Genomic DNA, 20,507 nt, shown 5'->3' on the forward strand with positions numbered 1-20,507 from the left:
GCGGCGCATGCCCGGCAACCCCTCGGAGCCGTGCGGCCATGGCGGATGGTGCCGGGCTGTGGGTGAAGGTGCGGGCGCTGCTGCCCGACTCCGAGGAGGAGCTGAGCCTGGAGCTGAGCGGGGAGGTGGATGGCTGTATTCCGCCGCTGCTGCTCCGCGGCCGCTCGCTGCTCTACGGGGCGGCTCCGCCGTGTGAGGCGGCGCTGCGGCGGCTGGGCGACATCATCCGCGATTACGCGTGGGAGAAGCTGAACGCGGGGCCGTGGCGGGATGTCAGTAAGGCCTGGCGGCAGGTCTACGCGTACGGCTGCCTCTTCGGCGCTCTGGCCGAAATCGTCGCTCTCCGCCCGCTGGCTCCCGCCGTCCGGCTGTGCGACATGGGGCTGCTGATGGGAGCCTCCGTGCAGGACAACATCCTCGGCCGCCTGGTCCGCCTCCTGCAGGCTCAGCTGCCCCGCACCGAGCAGCGCAGCGCGGCCCCTCGGAGCGCCAAGGTACCGCCCGGCCCCGCGGGGCTCCTCCATGGCCGCCGTGACGGGCTGACGGCGCTTCCATCGCGGCGTTGTGTTACAGAGGGCGCGGATCGAGCCCCCCCCGGCACCGATGATCCGGCCCGAGGATACGGTGCCACACGAGCGCTGCCCCTCGCTGGAGCAATTCCGAGACCGATATCTGATACCACAGAAACCCGTCGTTTTGGAGGGGGTTATCGATCACTGGCCGTGCATGAAGAAGTGGAGGTGAGAATAAGTGCTTGTTCCACGTCCTAACGAGGGCAAGGATCGGTTTTGTGTCAGGTATTGCGGCATTCACATCCACAGACACATCCATAGATGGGTGCTCTACTAACTGATGTTAGTAGAGTTTTATTACTCGCAGAGATTGGTTTTGGTTGATTGTCCTACTCATATTCAGAATTACTAAGATTTTTATTCAGTTAACAAGAAATGTGATGGAGCTCCTGTTGTTTCAGCGTGGACTATGTCCGTCAAGTCGCTGGGTGCCGCACAGTCCCCGTAGAACTGGGTTCCCGGTACACAGATGAGGAATGGTCTCAGAGGCTCATGACCATCAATGACTTCATCAACCAGTATATTGTGAATGAGGTCTGTTGCTTCCTTTTTTCTTTCCCATTTCCAAAACCAGCAGCATCTGCTTGTATAGAATTTTAGCCCGGTTGTTGGTTAGCATAAACCTGCTCGGAGGTGATCTTAAGGGTGAAGTTACGCTACACACACAGCACTGAATTAAAAGGCTTGACATTTTGCAAGGTCATTTATTGGCAGGCCCCCACTTCATGTGTACTAGCTAATAATTAAGGTGACTGTCTGTCGAATGACTGTTTAGTTCCACAGCTGAGGATCTGGAGCTTTATTTCTGTTTAAGCCTCCTAGCAGGAGGGACCGTGTGCCATTACAGATCAGTCTGCGGTATAGCCTGGAATGGAATATCAAGGTGACTGTGGGGAGCAGAGGTGAACAAGTCTGTGTACCAGCAGGGCCTAACTGCAGCTCTGCAGGGTATTGTCATAGAACTGATGTGAATCTGTGTCATTATTGCTACATTTCTAGCAGTATCTGAAGTTAGATGATTAGTTAATTGTGGGGATCTACCCACACTCTTACAATTTTGGTATGGAAATAAATACTTTTCAGAGGACTCCTTATGCTAGTCAACTATTGAAGCAGTTCAAGTGCACTGAAATAGTAGACTGTAAATGGATCTTACCTATGAGTAAATTCTACTTCACTGTATATAAATGACCAAGTTTTACCCTATATGTCACTATGCTTTTTCTTTTTTCCCCTATGTTTTAATCTCAGAACAGTGCAGGATACCTTGCCCAGCACCAGCTTTTTGATCAGGTAAAACTGCATGAGTATTTCTGTAGTCAAGTGCTCCCTTTGTATGGCAAATCATCTCTGAGAATGTCATTTCTACGTGATGGAAGGGTGTAGGGAAGTTTCGTTTTCCCACTTAGCTGAAAGGAGTTGGAAACAAAGCTTTAGGGGGTGAAGATGCTCAATTTTAGGGCTGTTTTGGTACAATGTAGCATTTGCTTACAGGGATACCACCTGGAAAGCAGCATTTCTCCAAATGATACATAAGTCAGGGGAGAGATTTGAACAGGAAACAAACTTCAATGTTGGTATGTTCACCATGTTCTGCAATGTTGTTTCAGGTAACCAGAGGGAATCAGGTTTTAGGGACATATTTTAGTGGGCTTAGTGCTGATGTTGACAGTTACAGGAGGAGATTTCAGAGGTCTTTTACAACTTTAATGATTCTATGATTGGAGGGAGATATGAGATAGGAAAAAGAATTAGGTAAAGAAGCAAGCTTAGTGTATAGAAGTTCTTTCATTCCCCGAGTTTCTCCGGTTTCTTCTAAAGCAAAGAAGTCTCTGAACTAGGAGAAACCCCTTTCCTTTCTTCCTCCCAACTCCTTCCAACAGAATCTGCTAGAATAGAAAGTGTGAGGACATTTCCTGCAGATTCCCAGCTACTTTTCAGCTTCCATTGCTGGACAAAAAGGGTATTTGGTTTTGTTGTTTTTTTTGTCAGGCCCTGTTACTCTTTCCTACAAACTGCACTTTTCCAAGTCAGTGGGTACCCTTTCTAATGTTCATTTCTTTATGGAGTAGATCCCAGAATTGAAAGAAGATATCGGTATTCCTGACTACTGCTGCCTGGGGGAAGGGGAAGAAGATGACATCACCATTAACGCATGGTTTGGGCCAGCAGGCACTGTCTCACCTCTTCATCAAGATCCCCAGCAAAATTTTTTAGCTCAGGTCAGTACTCTGCTTAGTCTACACAAGCCTTTAATGCGCCTGCAGTACTGCAGCTACCTGTAAGTAAGCAGGTGTATTTTACTACTAAAATGCTAACCATACATTAGACTGTTGCTAGTTAACTGAACTTGTCATTTTCCAATAACATAGGATCACAACTGATTAAAAGTATCTACTGTAACATATACAGGTATTTGGAAGAAAATATATCCGTCTTTATTCACCACAAGATTCAGAAAATCTGTACCCACATGAAAGCCAACTTCTTCACAACACCAGTCAGGTAAATAATCATCTGAAATGTTAGTGTCAGTAATGTTAGTTCATCTAATCATATTTAAGTAAACACTGTTTGTTTTTGTTTTTAAATAGGTTGATGTAGAAGATCCTGACTTAACAAAATTTCCCAACTTTAGAAAGGCTGCATTTCAGTCCTGTATTCTGATGCCTGGACAGGTTCTGTTCATCCCAGTTAAATATTGGCACTATATACGATCTCTTGATATTAGCTTCTCTGTCAGTTTCTGGTGGTCATAATGCTGAAGTATGAATAATGTTTATTAGTTTTATAACAGCAATTAAAGATCAAGAAAAGTAGCATCTGGAATGCTTTACAAGTGAATTCTATTTAAACATGAGAATGCTTTTTCCCTATAAATGTAAATAAAAATTCCTTGTTTCAGCTTGGTAAAAGAATGTGGGTAAATGCTACCACTTTATTTTTGAGGATGTTTCTAATATAACCTCCTTGTAAAGAGCATCTTTTGGGTCACCATAGGGCTCAATAATCTGGAAAAGAAAAACAAAACCAGTCTCCTATGTGGAGATTTTAGATTTTTTTTCTTTAATGCTTAATGATTAAGCTGAAATTGTCGCTGGTTTTGACTGTGGAAAAATTCCATCTTTTCTTGAACGTATCTGTATCTATTCATTCACATAGGTCAGCTTCCAGGACTGAGCAAAAAACATTTGTCTTTTTGTCCACAAATGTGCACTGAGACTCCCAACCCAAAATACAGAGAACTGCATACACAAACCCAGCCCCTAGAAAGTTGTCTGGACATAACTGAGTAGAAAAACAGGAAGGTCAATGACGGTTTTATTGTAAATTTATTGAAACTTTAGAAAAAATAAATACATTTATAGAGTACTGTTACTAATGAATACGGTGCAGTTTGGCTGTTCTGCCAGAGAATGGGAAAATAAATATCACTAAAAGCAAGTTTTACAAACTTCAGCTAAAGCTACGAAGACTGATGCTCTTTTCTGCTCACTCTTTTTGATGATGACTGGGAATTTATCTGGCTCCTATCTACAAAGAAAGGAAAACAGCAAACTTAATGACACACAAAAAAGTTATATGGTATGACTTCTAGATTTTTACAATTCTTTATATGTTCCTGTTCAGAACGTCCAAATTGAGGAATTCTAAATCAAGTTCACACTCTTCTTTGAAACTCAGTATTTCCAAACATTTCAATGTTCCTGCTTATCCCCCAAAATGTTAATGCTGTTATAAACATGATCTGCTAATAACCACAAGACAACCTGTTCAGTTTCAGGGCTCAGTGTTGCCTGAGTATGGTTCACTTAGAAACACATGACTGAAGTGAGAAATATCTGATATTCAGCTACAATTACCAGTAATTTCAGGCGATGCCATTGAATATCACGACCCATTCTTAAATATTACACCTTCTAAAAAGATGTTAATCGGTACCTGGAATCTCATAAGGCCAGAAATCGTTACAATGAGGACATCGTGGGTTAGACTGAGTTTTGAAGTACTTTCCAATGCAAGGTAAATGCATTCCAGTCCCACAGGTTTCGCATGCTTGGCTCTGAAATCAGAAGTGTTACTAGCAAAGCTTTCTAATCTGCCCTGCCATCACAAAAGGCTACAAATAAATGAGTTTATACCCATCAGCAGTTCACAAGTTACAGTTGAAGGACACTCAGAAATCAAGGCTGGCAAAGCACGACGGGAATTATTCTTCAGGAAGCTAAGAAATGCCATTTTCCTACGTGGATTTAATTTAGCTTGAAAGACAAATGCTGAGCTATTCGGCTGCAGTAAATGAGAGCAATTAGGATGGAAAAAGTAATGTTAGGGAAGGAAGCTGGGAAGATGAAGATTCAAGGGCAAGGAGCAAGAGGATGTAATCGTTGTAGAACAGGTTCTAATCTCTTATGCAAGACTAAATTGGAAACTTACCAGCTATCATCACACAGTGCTTTAGGAAACTATGTATAAATACACATTCATTCTCAAGTCCACGGTGGTCAATTCCTGAACTGAAATCCCACAACCAAAGTCGAATGTGTGTCATATGGAAGATTACAGTTATTTACATTATACTACATTATAAACGTAATATTACCAGATTACAACGTTGGAATTTTCACTGCCTGCCTAATACTTGAGGGAAAGTGTCACAAGCTTCCACTATGAAAGAAACCCATTTGCAGATACTGAGTTAATCAGATGCATTACCTGGATGGCAAGGCTGTGACAGATATTACACTTCTTTGCTATATCTGGGTAGGTGCTGAGAATGTATTGTTCCATCTCCATTATGCAGCGGGTATGCAGAGTATATTCCCCATTTCTCTGTGGAAACAACAACTGAGATTAGCAATATATCTTAGTTCCTTTCTTCATTTTGGACTTTTCTCACCACCTCTTAGCAAGCACCTGACATTCAAGGGGGTTTTTTCTGCTTCTGCCACAACATCCACGAGAAAATAACATCTGAACCTATTAAAGCACAAGCACTTAGAAAGACAAAGCAGTTACCTCAGAGAGCCACTTATCATCCACAAAAACTTTCAGCACTTGTTCCGCTTCCTTTTTCTTCATTTTCTTTGTCTTCAGTTGGTCAGCACAGTTTAAAATATCCGTAGAAGAGGCAAAACCATTTTCTGATAAAATGATTAAATCCATCTATAGAAAGAGACATTTTCAGTTATTAAAAAGACTGTGCAATTAGATAGACACACCTTATGGTAATGTACAGCTTTTTCAGCATCTGAACATAAGCATAAATTGCCAATTTTCAGAGTTTCTCTCATTGGGAACATTCCTGCTGCACATTATCACAGAGCAGAAAGCAGACTTGATGTGCTGGTGGTAATATGTGCCATGATTACACCATCTCTGCAGCGCAGACGTGGCTGTATAGATGCTACCTCAATAACGGCAGTGTGGATTCTGAATAGTATCAGTTTAGATGACACTGCAGCAGCTGTCCCAGAACAGTCAATAACCTCCCTTTCTAGTTTATTAAATAAAACATTAGAATACAGTATTTAAAAAAGCTAATTCTCTTTAAGAGGAGAACCATTACTTGTATATATTCCCATTTCCCTCCCTGCCCCATTTCACTTAGGATAAAATTTCAATTACGATATGCAAGAAGGCAACTAATTCTTGAAACACATCTCAGATTTCCATTCATTTTAAGAGAGTGCCTTCACAAATGATGTTATTTACTAACTAACATCAGTCATACTTACTGTTTTTCTGAACAATTCGAGTTCATTTTCTGCATAGTCAGATGCCATTTTAGTAATTTCAGTTTCTGCCATATTCACCTAGCAAAAAAACAAAAAGTGAAAGATCCTCCAAAATAAGGGATACATCATCTTAAAATTAACAGAAATATCATTTCTTTAAGTGCCATGAAAGAGGCTATTCCTGCTAAATAAATCAGATGCTGGTATGGGCTTTGCTGCCATGTTCCCTTCCCACACACTTACACTGTTGGCAGTTTATCTTCTCACTTCCCTGCTCTACAAGTAGATTCCACAGCTGTTGTCAGCATAACAGTGCAACAGCCCCCCAAAAAATGAAGATGTGCTAAGGGCACATCTCATGCTGGCAGATGTAGCCCTTTGTTCTATGTTCTAATGCAGGAGTTGTATTACATTGTAAGGAAAGATCCTAGATAAATCAATTTTACTAACATCCAAAGATAACACTTAGCTCCAGTTCAGTTTTTTGCCCAGTTCACCCACCTTTTGTTGTGCTTTTATTAACACGTTATTGAATGGTTAACGTTACATCAGACACATGGCAGAATCTCAGCAGTGTATCCATCCATGTTACTCGTTATGAGAAGCTAAAACCACCAGATGGCAGCACCTCACATACTTACCAAGGCATAATGAGTTTTCCCATCAACTTCAGACATTCCTTTCCGGATCTGCATGAACAAAGGCTGTAGCTGGTTGTTGATGGTACTGACAAAATCATCCAGTTTATCTTGTGCATAGTAGACTGAAAATAAGAAAGAAACACAGAGTTCAAACAGGCCCATTAAGTGCAATTAATGTAACTGATTTCTTATCAACAACAAATTCCTTGTTTCTTTGTTTTCTGATTCATAAACTAGTGGTAAGTTGGCACACCCAGCCAACTTACCACAGAACATCTTAGCTTTGTAGTCATACTTAATATTGTGTGTCCGACTTCATAAGCAAATGAAATAGTATAAGTTTTAGCAAAGACACAATTCAGGCACAGGAACAGCACCATTCTCCCAAGTTTACATCCAAAACTCGACTTTGGGCATTAAGCAGCAGCTCATAACTTGATGTTATTATGGAAAAGCAGCAGAGTACTGGGGTCTGCTTCACTGAGTAACTAATGTCCATGTTTTAAACATACATAACCTAAAGAATCTCACGTCTCTCCACGTTTCTTTCCAGAATAATGACCCACCTTTGCTGATCTCACAGCAGTGCCTGTGTAATTTCCTCGCCTCCGCTCCCTCCATGATCCCGTGTGACATCAGGACCTGCAAGAACCTTCGATGGGCATCAGACATCTGAGCTGCCGTTGCCATGTTCCTCCAGGCTTCAGATGCTGCAAAACATCAACTGCAATTAACACAGCGTGCAGATGAACAAGGTACATTCTGAGCACAAGTAGCATTTCAATTCAACTCCCTAATTACTGGGCCGCTGCCCCCCCCCGCACCCCTCAACCTCTGGCTCTTACAGCCTGCTCCGTGCTCCGTGCAGCGGCTCCAGGTCGGACACGAAGGGCAGCAGGAAGGTGGAGATGAATGGCAGCAGGAAGGCCTGTGTCTGCTCGTCCTTCCAAGACGATCAGCTCAGCTCTCGCCGCTCCCTCCTGCCATCGATCCGCTCAGCGATCTCCGCGGCCTCCTCCGCTCAGCGGTGATGGCGCCCCCTTGTGGCCGGGACGGGCTGTGCGGGGCGGGGGCGGTGCGGGAGCTGAGCGGAGGGGCGGGGAGGGGTCCGGCCCCGCCCGGCGGCGGAAGCAGGGTGGGGTGGTGGGGTGTCGAGATTCGCTTCGGGTTCGGTTTGGCAGGATTTCTCCGCGGTGGACTCCGACCGTGTAGGGCGGCAGGTCCGGTCCGGTCCCCGTCGCTGCGTGCCGGTACCCGCCGATACCCGTCCTGGGGCGGCGGTTCCGCTGTCGGCGCTGCCCGTGACGGCGGAGTTGGAGCCGCTCCGAGGAGCCCCGTGGGTCCGCGTTGTGTGTAAGTGCTGTTCATTAACCGCTGCCGGAGCTCCGTCCCGTGGGCAGTTCCGACATTGCTCCGGCCGGGCTGAGCGGACCGGGGCTGCCCAGGGTCCCGTCGGGGCTGCGGGGGTCCCCGCGCTGAGCGCTGTCACTGAGCGCCGTTCTCCGGCCGCGTGTGCCGCTTTCGGGGCATTTACCGCAGTAGAATTGCTCGGAAGGGATGAGGAAGGTTTGTCTGAAAGGCGGATTTCATTCTTTAACAGTTAGTCCCAATCCGTGTGTATTCAGAGAGCTTAAGGCCACTTTGAGATAGGCTCGAAAGCAGATAGCAGAATCGGTGGAGCAGGGCGAGCGGTTCCGGGAGCTGAGCCCCGACTCCCCCCTTCCTGCTGGAGTTTCCCTGGCTGCGTTCCCTGATGAGTTTCCGCCATGCTCAGTTTCATGGGGCAAGTTGGAGTGACGCGTGTGTAAAAGGCTCCAGGAACAAAACACGTGTGTGAGCTGAGCTCCCACTCATGACAGCCTGCGTGGATTCCCGGTTTGCCAACGAGGAGCAGCAGGTTGGTTCCCTCTTCCCTCGCAGAGGCCAAGTGATGTTTTCATTGCTGCTGCCTCTCTCAGCTCCTTCCCTAGAGCTTATAAATTCCAAGGGTAGCACTGTGTTCTGCTCCAAGTTGTCCTGGTGTTGTGCCCAGTTCTGGGCTCCTCACTTGAAGAAAGGCAGGGATCACCTGGAGAGATGCTGGCAGAGGGCCTGGGGGGTGATGAGAGCCTGGAAGCATCTCTAGTACCTAGTGAGGGATAGGAGACCTGGGGCTGTTCAGCCCAGGGAAGAGAAGGCTGAAAGGGGTTCTCATCACTGTTTATAAATGCCTGAAGTACAGGAATCAAGTCAGTGGGGGTAGGCTCCTTTCAGTGGTGTGTAGCAGCAGAATACAGGGCAATGGGCACAAACTGGAACACGAGAATTTGCATATTAACAAGGAAGAGTATACAAGGAAAAGCTGTTAGAGTGACAGCACTGGAACAGGAAAACACTTTTGAGTTTTCCCCCTTTGTGTTGGCCTTACAGTCTCTCCCATTAGCGTTTCATCAAAGCTGTGGATTAGTTCCATTTTTATCAACACACCCAGAGCATTTTTCCTACAAGGGAAGGACTTTTGTTGCTGCCATCTGTGGATTCATAAATGCTTATGTGATACAGGATTCTTTGCCAGAGTTATAAGGGTTTCTTATTACTTAACAGTGGACGTGAAAGCAAACATGTCCTCTCCCAAAAAGGACAGTAGGAAGAGGAAAAGGAGAACTATGTCTTGTGCTGCAGTCATCTGTTCTTCGTTTCTTCTAAGCAGCTGCAAAACCATTTGTGTTCCTTTCCCAAATGTTATTGCTGTACTCAGTCACATTTTCTGTTCCCAAATGTGAAAAGATCTGTTCTTGAGTAATAGCTTTCCTGAGTATTTATGGGAAACATACTACTGAAGCTTGTCGTGTTTTACTGGATGAGCAGTAATTGCTGCTGATAAGATCTCAGAACAGTTTCCATTCTGTTGTTCTGTTTTCACTCAGTGTTCTTATCTCTGGACCTGTAAGAATGAAAGCTTCAGAAGCTTGTATTAAAGAGCAGTCAATTACATGTGTGGGAATAGAAGTACAGTCCCTCTTCTGAACAGCACTGCAAGTTGGGTTATGAGCTGGTTATCCCAGCACTGACTGGCATACCAAAGCAGTGATTCATTGTACAAATACTCGTACTCTTAAATATTTTGAAGACATCAACATTCTGTGGGTATCGTTTCCCTGTGTTTTATTCTGGCTGACAGCAAGCAGAAAGCAGCTGCACTTCAGAATCCTCCCAGTTTTTGAGATGAATTATGTGAGGGAGTACAGCTTTGGTAACATGCTTTGGGCTCCGCGTTCTTAGACGTATATGGCATCCACATGCATTCAAAAGGTCATTAAATACTGTCTCGGCTAATTACTTTAAAAGGTTATGCCACAGTGGGCTTTCCTTGTGCTTTCTGCACCTTTAGCTCGTTTGTATTAGCTTTATTCCCCCACACTTCTCACAGAGCAGATTTCTGGGGGGATTGGGCATTGCAGGGTTGTGAGTCCTAACATTTAGCAAAGTAGCAGGGAAATACTGTGCCCTTACTTTAATTGGGACTGATGTAAGCTTATCATATTGTCATCTTGTTACAGAATCTCAGCACAGCTCGCCCTTCTGAGCTCAGTGAAAATGATGCCAAGATTCCCTGCACTGCATACCCTGTGGATCCTTCTCTTTTCATATGCAACAGTGGAAGGTACCACCTGTCAGTGTCCTTAAATTATTATGCTTCAATTTTTCTAACAGAGTTTTCTCATGACTAGGAATAATTAGCAGGCAACACTAACACTATTAATGTAAGATAGTATAAAATCTGCAACCTCAAGTGCTAGAAATATCCATGTACTGGAATAAAGGCTTGAATCTTTTTGTTTTATTGACCTTTTCCATATAGGCAAGAAAAAATAGGGATTTGCAGCAAGGAGAAACTGAGGTTTGGGAAATCAGCTCTCTGCTTCCTCATTGTCTGATCTTTTCTGAGCGCTGTGTTGCAAACAGGATGCGTGGCAGTGACCCAGCAACATCTCTGTAGAAATCTCGTAGGAGTCTCCTGTTTGTTTTCATAGCTGCCACTGCTTGCCATGTGCGCTCACCAGCAGCAGTCCTGCAGAGACCTATGGGGTAAGAAGCAGGAGCATACAGATCTGCCATCAGCAGACATCTGTCGGTCTGTGTTCTCCAAAGTGTGCAGAGATGGAAGGCTGAGTTGGCTGAATTTGAACAGATTTGGAGGACACAATGAATTCAGACATGATCCTAGTACTGGGAAAGATCTTTCAGTTTGGATTATTGAGCAGGTTGAAGGTTTGTGAGAGTACATCTTTTATGTCACCTCATCTAGGTAGATTTGCTGTACATTATCAAGGTTTAATTCACATATCTCCTCCTCCCCAGTTAATGGATGTTTTAAGTTATTTCATCACGTTATTCCAGTTGAGTATTAAAACAGAAATCTGGTGTTTCGGTTCCCTTTTCTATCTGCGTGAACTGAAAACAAACTCTTTACGGAATGTGGTTGCAAAAGGAAATTCTCAGAGATGAATTTCTTTTTTTTAAAAAATAAATAAATAAGAAAAAAGCTGGTTGAATCGCCACCCCTGGATGTGTTTAAGAGTCATTTGGATGTGGTGTTCAGGGATATGATTTAGCAGAGGGTTGTTAGAGTTCGGGTGCTATGGTTAGGCTGTGGTTGGACTTGATGATCTTCAAGGACTTTTCCAACCTGGGTAAATATATGAAAAGAAACTTTGTACCAGAGATGAGGAAAGGGAAGAGGTCACAGGAAGAGAGTACAGGAATTAATCCAGAGTGCTGGGAATCCTTGAGGACCCAGAAAGGCAAAATAAAGCTGCTCATCAGCTTAATGCAGCAGGAAGAGCTTCATTTAAATTCAGGTGTTTTTGAAAGCATAAATGTAATGTTTCCATATGTTAATGATAACATTCTAATCCCTTTAAAGATTAATTCTAGTATTTCTTTTGGAAATCTGTCTTAAAGTGGAAGAAAGACACAAACAGTAGAAGTGCATAGAGCAACCAAATGTAAACAGCAACAAGGTAAATAGTGGTTCTTGTTTGAAATAAATGAGCAGTGTTACTGTTGTACTAGCACAGATGCTGAGTCTTCAACTTTCTGCAGTTGGAATTAGTTTTGCTTTTGTCTCACTTTGGTGTTTTTTGTTTGTTTTCCTTTGGTTTTGTTTGTCTTTGAAGAACAGTGAACCATTCAGAACAAGAGGGAGCAAATGTGATGCTGCCATGCAGAGAGGATATGAGTGATAGCTCTCATAGATTAGTTACAAGGGCAAGATATTTATCTTCTGAAAAACACTTTCTAAACACTGAACAACACTGAAACCACAAGCTGCAGCCAGCAGCTCTAGGCTCATACCAGTTGATATATCAGGCAGCTGTGAATTTCAATAACAATATGAAAGATTCTTTGGCAGTGTTGTACATTCTCATTTGCCTAAATGAGCTTCATATAACATTTCTGAGATAAATTCATTCCTGAGTTCATTCAAGTGATCCAGGACTCCGTGTTAGTGAAACTTTATGGGAGGCCGTGTAGAAAGGCAAATGAAAGTAATGCATGTTTGAAATGAGTGTGGGAGACCACACGCTGGCTGTGGTAAATGATTGTTTCTTTGAGTTGGGTTTTTACTGAAGTACCAAAGGGGTGCAGTGGTAAATCCTATTGTATGAGGTGTATTGGTGCACCCCAAAGGGGAACTGACTGTCATATGTATTGCATTTGCAGGCACTGTATTGTATCAAAGTGTGGATAAGTTGCATCAGAAAACATGACATAAAGGAACCACAGAAAAGGAGAATTATGGGAGGAATAGAATCAAATTAGGTACTTATGAGAAGAAAAGCTTTTGCTTTGGTGGAATAATCTGAAATGGGCACCGCACCACTGAGATAAGCCCTGAGGTAGCTGAAGGGCCTCACAGAATGTTAACTGTTGACAACTAGTCTTAAATTGCAATGTAAAAGATGAGAATGGAGAGTTAGTGATGTGCTAGGCCAAGTTTACCTACTACAGAGAAACCAAACCAGGTATTTATAAGACCCTTGTATAATTGCCAACAGAAAGCTTCTGGCAGCATAAGTAAGGAAATTCCAAGAAAAATCCCAACTAAGAGGATTCTAAAAACCAACCAAAGCTACTCCAAATTTTAATAGGAGAATTGAGGGAGGGAAGAGTTTGATCTGCAATGGGGAGCTGCTCAAGGGAGGCAGACAGTATGAGCGTAGGAAGCTTAAAACAATTGTAGATAAGGCACAAGTTCAGGTGTGCAGGCAGTGAACTCGGTCTGACTATTACTTGTCTGCATTTTGCCTTTTGAGTTTAATTTTTTTTTTTATGTTTCTATTTAATTCAATTTATTCTTCTGATTTTCCTGCATCTCATTATGTGCTGCTTCTCCCTAGTTATGGCTGCAGAACACATGCAGGAATTTGCCTGCTTTACTGACTATACCAAAAAGCTGGTCTGCCACTGGAAGGTGCCTACACAGCTGAACTGCTCCAAAGAATTCCTGCTCTACTACAGGAAGGAATATTTTCCTCCCGAGTGAGTGTTTAATAAGATTTTTCTTTGTTGTCATTGGAACTTTATATATTCTATAGCCATTACCAGCTTTGATTCCATCCCTTTGCTGTGGGTGCCTGGGACAAGATATAGTCAGGGCTGACCTCACTTCCAGGGGGAAGATGTGTTGTGCAATGAACAGGATGCTCTGCTCAGTGGACTACTCCTTTACAAACCTCTCTGCTTTCTTGGTACAGGGTATTTGTCAAGTAGTGCTTGTGGGAACAGTAGTGATCTCATCAATGCACTGAACCTTCATTTCATGAGAAACATGCATGACTCACCAGGCTGTAATGTACAGCGCAACTCATTGTTCAAGGACTGTTTGCTGCCCTCTGCAGCAGAGGTGGTGTTCTTGCCATCTCCTATAGAGGAAGAGCAGTCTGAGCTTTCCTGTTCCTTTCCATGTGATTTCTCCAGACTTCTGAATAACCTTGCTTTGTACACTGCAATAAAACTGTAGGACATCAGTCCACTCCTTCAGAAGTGGGGTGTGATGAAGGCTGCTTTTAGGGTTAACTTTTCTTCTTTGGATCAGTTCTTTGCTTTTCATTAGTGCAACACCAAGGGGTGGGTGGGGAGGATGGAGGTTTGGGAGTTGTGAGGGACCTGGCTTCTTTTTGGGTTGGTTTGGACTAAACATTTCTACACAGACAGAGCTTCCTGCATCAGATTTGACTGGCTAGACACACTGATTAGCTTGATTCCACACCTTCAAGAAGCAACTTGCCATGCTGTGTGAACATTCATATAACTTTCTGCCTGTTTTTCAGACAAGTGTGTGTCCCTGAGAATGGAGAAGAGCGTTTCATGTGCACGTGTACAATATATCCTGATTATTTTGTATCAGGTCTCACCTATAAGTTAGCTCTACAGTTCAATGGCACCAGTATGTGGAATTCCAGTGTTACACCAGCCCAAGTTGGTAAGGAACTGTTTATTTTGACACCAGAACATTTAGTTTCAGGCTTTGCAATCCTAGCTAACTCCTCATTAATGCTACCAGAAGAGCTTTTTCTTAGCAGATGTGAGAATGTTAAATTTGTAATGCTGGTTTAAATGAGAAGCCTGTTTAGCTTAGAAACCTAATTGGTTCCTTGGAGTAGATTCTTAAGGGAAGAGTAAAAGAAATGGGGCAAACAGAATGGTTCTTCTGCTAGCTTTACCATCTCAGCTGCCAGCCATCCACAGTTTGGGGGCTTATGTATGCGTTTTAGGAGAATTTCACTTGTTGCTGTAGAATTCAAGGATGAAGAAGGAGATGCTACTTCCAGTTTCTAGAACACTAAGCGCTCCCTACTGAAATTCTTCCATTCCTGTCTCTGTTATCATTTGATGATAAAAAGTTAATGACCCTGCTCTTTCACAGGACAAAGCTTGTTCAGCCAGCATGGATTTTCAGTCCTTGTTGATGAATATCTCACAGCTGTGCTCTGTATCCTTGCAGAGCTTAGTGAAAAGGGCTGAAATGCATAGACAATCTGACATTTGGGCCTCTGGTGAATGTTTTTTGTCTCTGCTTCTTTACTTTAGCACTTTTACATTGTCATGTTCTCCTTAATTGTACTTTTTTTTTAATATATATATATATACAGTTAAACCAAGGGCTCCCAAAAATCTCATCGTTGAGAAAGCTGAAAATGGTAATTTCAATCTGAGCTGGGAAGAGAACTATGCTGCTTCATCCATGCTTTTTGGACAGCCAGTCATCTATGAAGTAAAATACTGGAGCAAGCAGCACCCAGAAGAGGTAAGAGATAGCTGGTCTCATTTTCTATCTCTGGAGCTTCAAGGTCTAAATGTCTTGAAGGACTTTAAAACTTTTTCATGAATCATGGTGTAAGGGCCAGCAAGGGCAAGTCCCGTGGTGTTCCTGAGCATCCAGTTTCTGTTGGTCTCTTCCCAAGTTGGATCAAACAAGGCCTTAAAGGGCTGAAACTTTCCTGACTACTCCCCCAAAGGGGCCGGCTGTTCACAGTAGGCAGGACAGAGACTGAAAAATACAGTGTTTCTGTTACCTGACATCTGGAAGCTGGAGGCTGTTTGTGACACTGTGGAGCTCTTGAGGTGTTTCAGGCACCCTCCTGATCTCTGCAGTGGGGTTTATTCTGCCCTGGGAATAATGTGTGTGATGGCATGTCACAAATATGACCCCTCCATGGCAACTCAGCACAACAGCACGTAGCAGATAATGTGTACAGTCATTCACTTGCTCATTTAAGAAAAGTCACAGAAATGTACAACACAATTGGTGTCTAATAAGTGTCACAAGCCCTAATCCCCATAGCAAAATCAGTGAGCTTTTACTGTCTTACCTTCAGGTTACTGTGACATCAATTAACTACCAGGCAAAAAGCTTTGAAATCACTGCAAGCTCCTTGCAGAGAGGCTATGATTACATTGTGAGTATACGGTGTAACTATACAGACTACCCAGCCTACTGGAGTGACTGGAGTGATGGAGTTGAATTTCACTATGGTAAGTATGATAACTAATCATGGCCTGGTAGAAGGAGAGACATTTAAACTTAAGCAAATGGATATAAATGAGCACGAGTTAGTTAAGTGGAAAATTAAGCAGTACTTCCACCATGAGAGGGGTGAGGCTCTAAAAATATTTAAGAGCAGCAGAGAGGGCAAGAAGCACAGCTGCACTACAGTTCTATTCCTGGGACTATGTGATGGGTTTGTTTCTGAGGGCCAAAAAATAGCTTCACAATACATGTGGCTATCCCAGTTCCTACATCACTGATGGTAGGTAACGAAAGGGTCTGCATTGGCCTTTAGATGCGACACATGCCATTGCCACTGGTAGCTGTGCATGTTCTGCTGTTTATCTGCAGAGGTTTTATTTTATATCCTCTAAAGTAGCGTTATTTTGGTGTTGGATTTGGTGTCTTCACTATGTATATATGCACATATGTATATAAATATGTCTGTTTATTTAACAGATTATCAAGTGACACTTGAGGACATTCTGCACATGGCTGTTCCTGTTTCTTGCATCCTGATCATGGCAGTAGCTGTCATTTGTTATTTCTGTTTTACCAAGTAGGTATTACTCTGTTCCTGGGTTTTAGAGACTAGCACTCTGCACATATACCAGTACTGCTGTTACTTAGCTGAACATTTAGTAGGACAGGATTTTTTCTTTGCAACTTTATCTCAAACTCTATGAGCAAACATTTTTAAACATCAATCTGCTGCACTTTGTCATCTTCTGAAGAGATAATTGAGGTTTTTTACTAATCTCACTAGAATGGACTTATTACAGCATTAAAATAGGCTGCAGTTATGGGTCCATTAGTTTTGAATCCATTCTTTGCTGGAGTTCCAGTAATGAAGGCTAAGTATGTGTATTTCATATTGCCACTAAAATTGTAAAAAGAAAGTGGAATCTTATCTGTTTCACATGTCACTCTAAGGGCGACTGGAAGAACTCGTGACTGTGGTTGCTTAGAGCAGTCATACGAAACATCAAGTTGGTGCAGATATGTTTATGAAAAGCAGCTTTTGGAGATGTGCAGAACAAGCACTTCCTTCTGCTCTTCTCTCCTTCTTAGCAATCTGTGCTGCAGCAGCAGGAAGTATATACTGATCAAGCCAAAATCCAGTTAAAGCAAACAGTTTTCATTCTTGTCTTACAGAGTGAAGAAAGAATGGTGGGATCAAATCCCAAACCCAGCAAAGAGCCATTTGGTTGTAAAAAATGTCAAGGTAATGTAAGGGCTTTGCAAAATATACCTTTTCCTGATCACCAGAAACAGAATATGGAATAAGTGCTCTTGTCTGGCAAGTGTGGGAAACACTGCCAACATTTTGTGTGTCCTAAAACTTCTCCTTCTCTGTTTTATTAGTTTTCAGTCTTGAGCTATATTGATGACATGAAGTTCCCTTTCTACGATTCAAAGCAGAGTCAGATGGGAAAGCAAATGTAAGTAAGATAAATGGGGTGATGGGAGAACCTCTGCTTCACAGCATGAAATATTTTTCTATTGCTTAAACATTCTGTCCGTCTTATTTCCAAAAACAGAAGCTGCAAAAACTGTTTGGCTCAAAGTCTGTCAAGCCTAAACTTCAAGGAAAAAGATAACATCAAAAACACTGAGAAATCTTGCAGTTGCTGCAGCAAGCCTGGAGAGTGGTTTCCAAAAGGCATTAATGCAGTTTTAACCCCTGAGACTGTTCTTGTTGAAGAGTCTGTAGAAATCTGTGAACCTTTAACAGACATTGATGCTGAGGACCAGGAAAAAACCAGCGACCAGATCACTGCATTTGAGCCTGGTGAGTGCAGCCTCAGCACACTGAGGGAGCACACTGAACACAATGATGCACTAGCTGACATGTTCATGGAGCTCTTGGCAGATGAAAAAAGCATTCAAGGTGATAAAGACCCAGACATCGTTACAAGTGAAACCTTTCAGAAACTTGAGCCAGAAAATCCTTCTCAAAAAAATCCAGAAGAAAGTGCAGTCCAGAGTCAGAAGTCACCTGGTATTTCTCATGGAGTCTCTCCTTTTACTGAAGCCTTTCAGGATGAGTACAATGGCAGTACAACCAGCAGGAGGTCAGTGCAATCAGAAGAATCCTTTGAATCTGGCTATCGGAGCTCCAGCACAAATTCTGCTTCTCTGGATGCAAGAGATAGTCCCTGTAAGCTTCAACAAAGCCTTTTGCCATGCAGTTCTGAAAGTCAGCATGACTCATCTGTGCTTATTTGGGAATCTCTAAATAAACCTGCCTTTGACAGAATAAGCAGCCCTGCATACAAGAACTTTGATACCCTCATATCTCCTTCTGTGGAGCCCTGTGGTTCTGCATACAAGAGCTTTCATGCTGTAATGTCTCCATCTGTGGAGCCCTGTGGCTCTGCCTACAAGAGCGTGGACACCCTTACGTCTCCATCTGTGGAGCCCTGTGGCTCTGGGTACAAGAGCTTTGATGCCTTAATGTCTCCATCTGTGGAGCCCTGTGGCTCTGCATACAAGAGCGTGGACACCCTTACGTCTCCATCTGTGGAGCCCTGTGGCTCTGGGTACAAGAGCTTTGATGCCTTAATGTCTCAGTCTGTGACTAACAGTAGCTTGAATATGCACTTTGAAAATATGTGCTTGTTACCATCTTTTACCCAGTCTTCAGAGGCACATGCAGATGATGGAGTTTCAGCTTTCCTACCAGAGGAGGAAATTCATAAACAAGCAGTGTATCAAAATCTTCAAAAGGAAGACAGAGTGCTTTCTTGCCCTACTGGACCTCAGCCATCTGGTTATAAACCTTTTGATGCTGCAGTTAAATGTAGTGCTGCACACTTTGACAGTAGCAGTGAGGTTATCTCAAAGTCACTGTATGAACCCTTAGTTCATCTTTTGTACAACAGCCTGGAAGAAACAGTTTCAGGTAACGTAACCCATGAGCCTGACCAGAAGGTTGATGAGTGTTTGACTGTACGGGACTTTGATTCTGGCGTTGCCCCAGGTGTAGGCTCTAGTGAGAAAGTCACATGCACTAGTGGCGATCTGAGGATGTTTGGAAATACAGAGGAAGATAAAGAGGTGGCAAACAGAAGGTGTAGCTCAGCAGCTAACTTACTTGAGGAATCACTGGATGGCATTGGGCTAACATTAAAAACTGCAGAAGAGCCCCTGGAACTTTTGGTCTCAGACAAATTGTCGGCTGCTCTTTGTGTGGATAACCCTCATCTTTCTGATTTTCACACCACTCACAGTGAGAGTTCTGGACTGGCACCTGCAGTTAAAAAAAGACCGTCAGAACTATTAAGGGTAAACAACAGGAAGAATGAGAAAAAAGTTGAACTTCTACAGGCTCATGCCCAGGAGGACAGCTGTTACATGAAGGTTGCCTAGCCATGTTTGCCAGGGCAACCAAAACATCCTTTGGAAATAAACCATAAGGCAAATTGATGTAATGCTTTGTTATTCCAGTCTTGCCTACAGTGACAGCTACTACAATTCAGACGTGGATTCACTGGGTTGTAATGCTCATGTCTGCTGCTGGACTGGCAGCTGGTATATGAGGCAGACCCCTAGATACAGAAGGGGTTAGCAGCTAACAAATGGAGCTACTGCACTCTCAGGGAGGCAAAGCCAGTGCTAAAGTTTCTCTGCTTGTGATTGTTCTCTGAAAGTGAGCAGGAGATGCATCAAGTTGGAGTTCTTGTCCAGCACAGCTCCTGTGCTTGTTGCTCTGGTTCTGTATGTTGCTTGGGAAGCACAAGAGGTGATACAGGTGGTGCTGATGCACCTGGAGGTGAGATGGAGTCATAGAATGGTTTAGATTCAGAGGGGCCTTTAAGAGGAAGTGACTGATTTGCACTGATTGCATCACACCTTCAAATATTTATTTACTGGGGATTTCCTGTGTATGTGGCACCAGAATGTGGAATGTTTCTATATTTGCTCAGTCAAGACCTGAAATAAAGATTATCGTCATTTGGTCTGATGAAATTACATTATTGATGCTCTGTTTATTACTCTAGAAGTAAGCAGATATATTATACCTACATTGTTGTAAATGGAATCAGACATTTCTAAATTGTTTTATTTAAAAGTGTACTGGTTTGTGGTCAGTCTGTGTAAGTTCATGGATCATTCCTTGATTTGTACCATGTTTTGTAAGATTTGTGTCCAGCTACTCTTCAGATTCCAGGCTGGCTCAGCAGCAGGGGTGTTTACTCATCAATCTGACAGCAGTGAACAGTGGTATCTAAGCCCAGAAAGGAGGCTCAGAGTGAAGTGTCCGTATTTGTACATGGTGATGAACACATGTGGTGCAGCCAACTGAAGTGCTGATGAATATGGTAATATTTTTTTCTAATTGAAAATATGAGGATAAATTGTACTTCTGTGTAGATTGAATCCTCGGAAATGCTCTCTGTGGTGGCAGGCAGTGCTGAAGTGGGAAGGCTGCAGGGCACAAAGGTGAAGAGGCTTTGCGAAAGGAACGTGCACGAAGGCCACAGTTTGTCTCCTGATTAAGCTGACTCACTTCCCTAAA

The 20,507-nt window shown here is 43.2% G+C and overlaps 3 protein-coding genes across 19 annotated transcripts; 2 read left to right on the top strand and 1 right to left on the bottom strand.

Annotated features, from left to right (window-relative positions):
• Nucleotides 1-24: 24 nt before the first annotated feature.
• KDM8 (lysine demethylase 8) lies at nt 25-3,958 on the top strand. 4 transcript variants are annotated; one of them, XR_014934088.1, is made up of 7 exons: nt 25-494; nt 574-740; nt 974-1,106; nt 1,829-1,865; nt 2,645-2,794; nt 2,985-3,077; nt 3,167-3,958. XR_014934088.1 is itself a non-coding variant. In XM_085514722.1 (7 exons), exons 1-7 carry the CDS (start codon nt 39-41, stop codon nt 3,329-3,331), a joined length of 1,254 nt encoding a protein of 417 aa, XP_085370848.1. In that variant the 5' UTR covers nt 25-38; the 3' UTR covers nt 3,332-3,958. The 4 variants fall into 4 exon arrangements, 3 of the variants coding, with proteins under 3 accessions (XP_085370848.1, XP_015732374.1, XP_085370847.1); XM_085514722.1 differs by having other exon boundaries at nt 25-556; nt 588-740; nt 1,824-1,865; XM_015876888.3 differs by having other exon boundaries at nt 1,824-1,865; nt 3,167-3,487.
• On the bottom strand, nt 3,886-7,891 carry NSMCE1 (NSE1 component of SMC5/6 complex). Its single transcript, XM_032447576.2, has 8 exons — nt 7,797-7,891; nt 7,518-7,661; nt 6,952-7,073; nt 6,311-6,388; nt 5,592-5,738; nt 5,289-5,405; nt 4,515-4,635; nt 3,886-4,106 (listed from the first exon to the last, which is right to left on the bottom strand). The coding sequence occupies exons 2-8, from the start codon at nt 7,639-7,641 to the stop codon at nt 4,039-4,041; spliced, it is 777 nt and encodes a 258-aa protein (XP_032303467.1). The 5' UTR covers nt 7,642-7,661; nt 7,797-7,891; the 3' UTR covers nt 3,886-4,038.
• Nucleotides 7,565-19,960, top strand: IL4R (interleukin 4 receptor). Of its 14 annotated transcripts, none has more exons than XM_085514716.1 (11): nt 7,565-7,706; nt 10,491-10,594; nt 10,965-11,019; nt 13,335-13,476; nt 14,268-14,419; nt 15,090-15,244; nt 15,816-15,972; nt 16,445-16,544; nt 17,141-17,210; nt 17,351-17,427; nt 17,527-19,960. In XM_085514716.1, the coding sequence occupies exons 2-11, from the start codon at nt 10,580-10,582 to the stop codon at nt 19,355-19,357; spliced, it is 2,754 nt and encodes a 917-aa protein (XP_085370842.1). In that variant the 5' UTR covers nt 7,565-7,706; nt 10,491-10,579; the 3' UTR covers nt 19,358-19,960. The 14 variants fall into 14 exon arrangements, with proteins under 14 accessions (XP_085370842.1, XP_032303463.1, XP_032303465.1 ...); XM_032447572.2 differs by lacking the exon at nt 10,965-11,019 and adding an exon at nt 11,896-11,954; XM_032447569.2 differs by lacking the exon at nt 10,965-11,019 and adding an exon at nt 7,820-8,304 and having other exon boundaries at nt 7,567-7,706; nt 10,491-10,603.
• Nucleotides 19,961-20,507: the final 547 nt, after the last annotated feature.

The sequence above is a fragment of the Coturnix japonica genome, chromosome 13 (assembly GCF_054131305.1).
Source record: "Coturnix japonica strain WE chromosome 13, WE-NBRP24, whole genome shotgun sequence".
In the NCBI taxonomy this organism is placed as follows: Eukaryota; Metazoa; Chordata; class Aves; order Galliformes; family Phasianidae; genus Coturnix; species Coturnix japonica.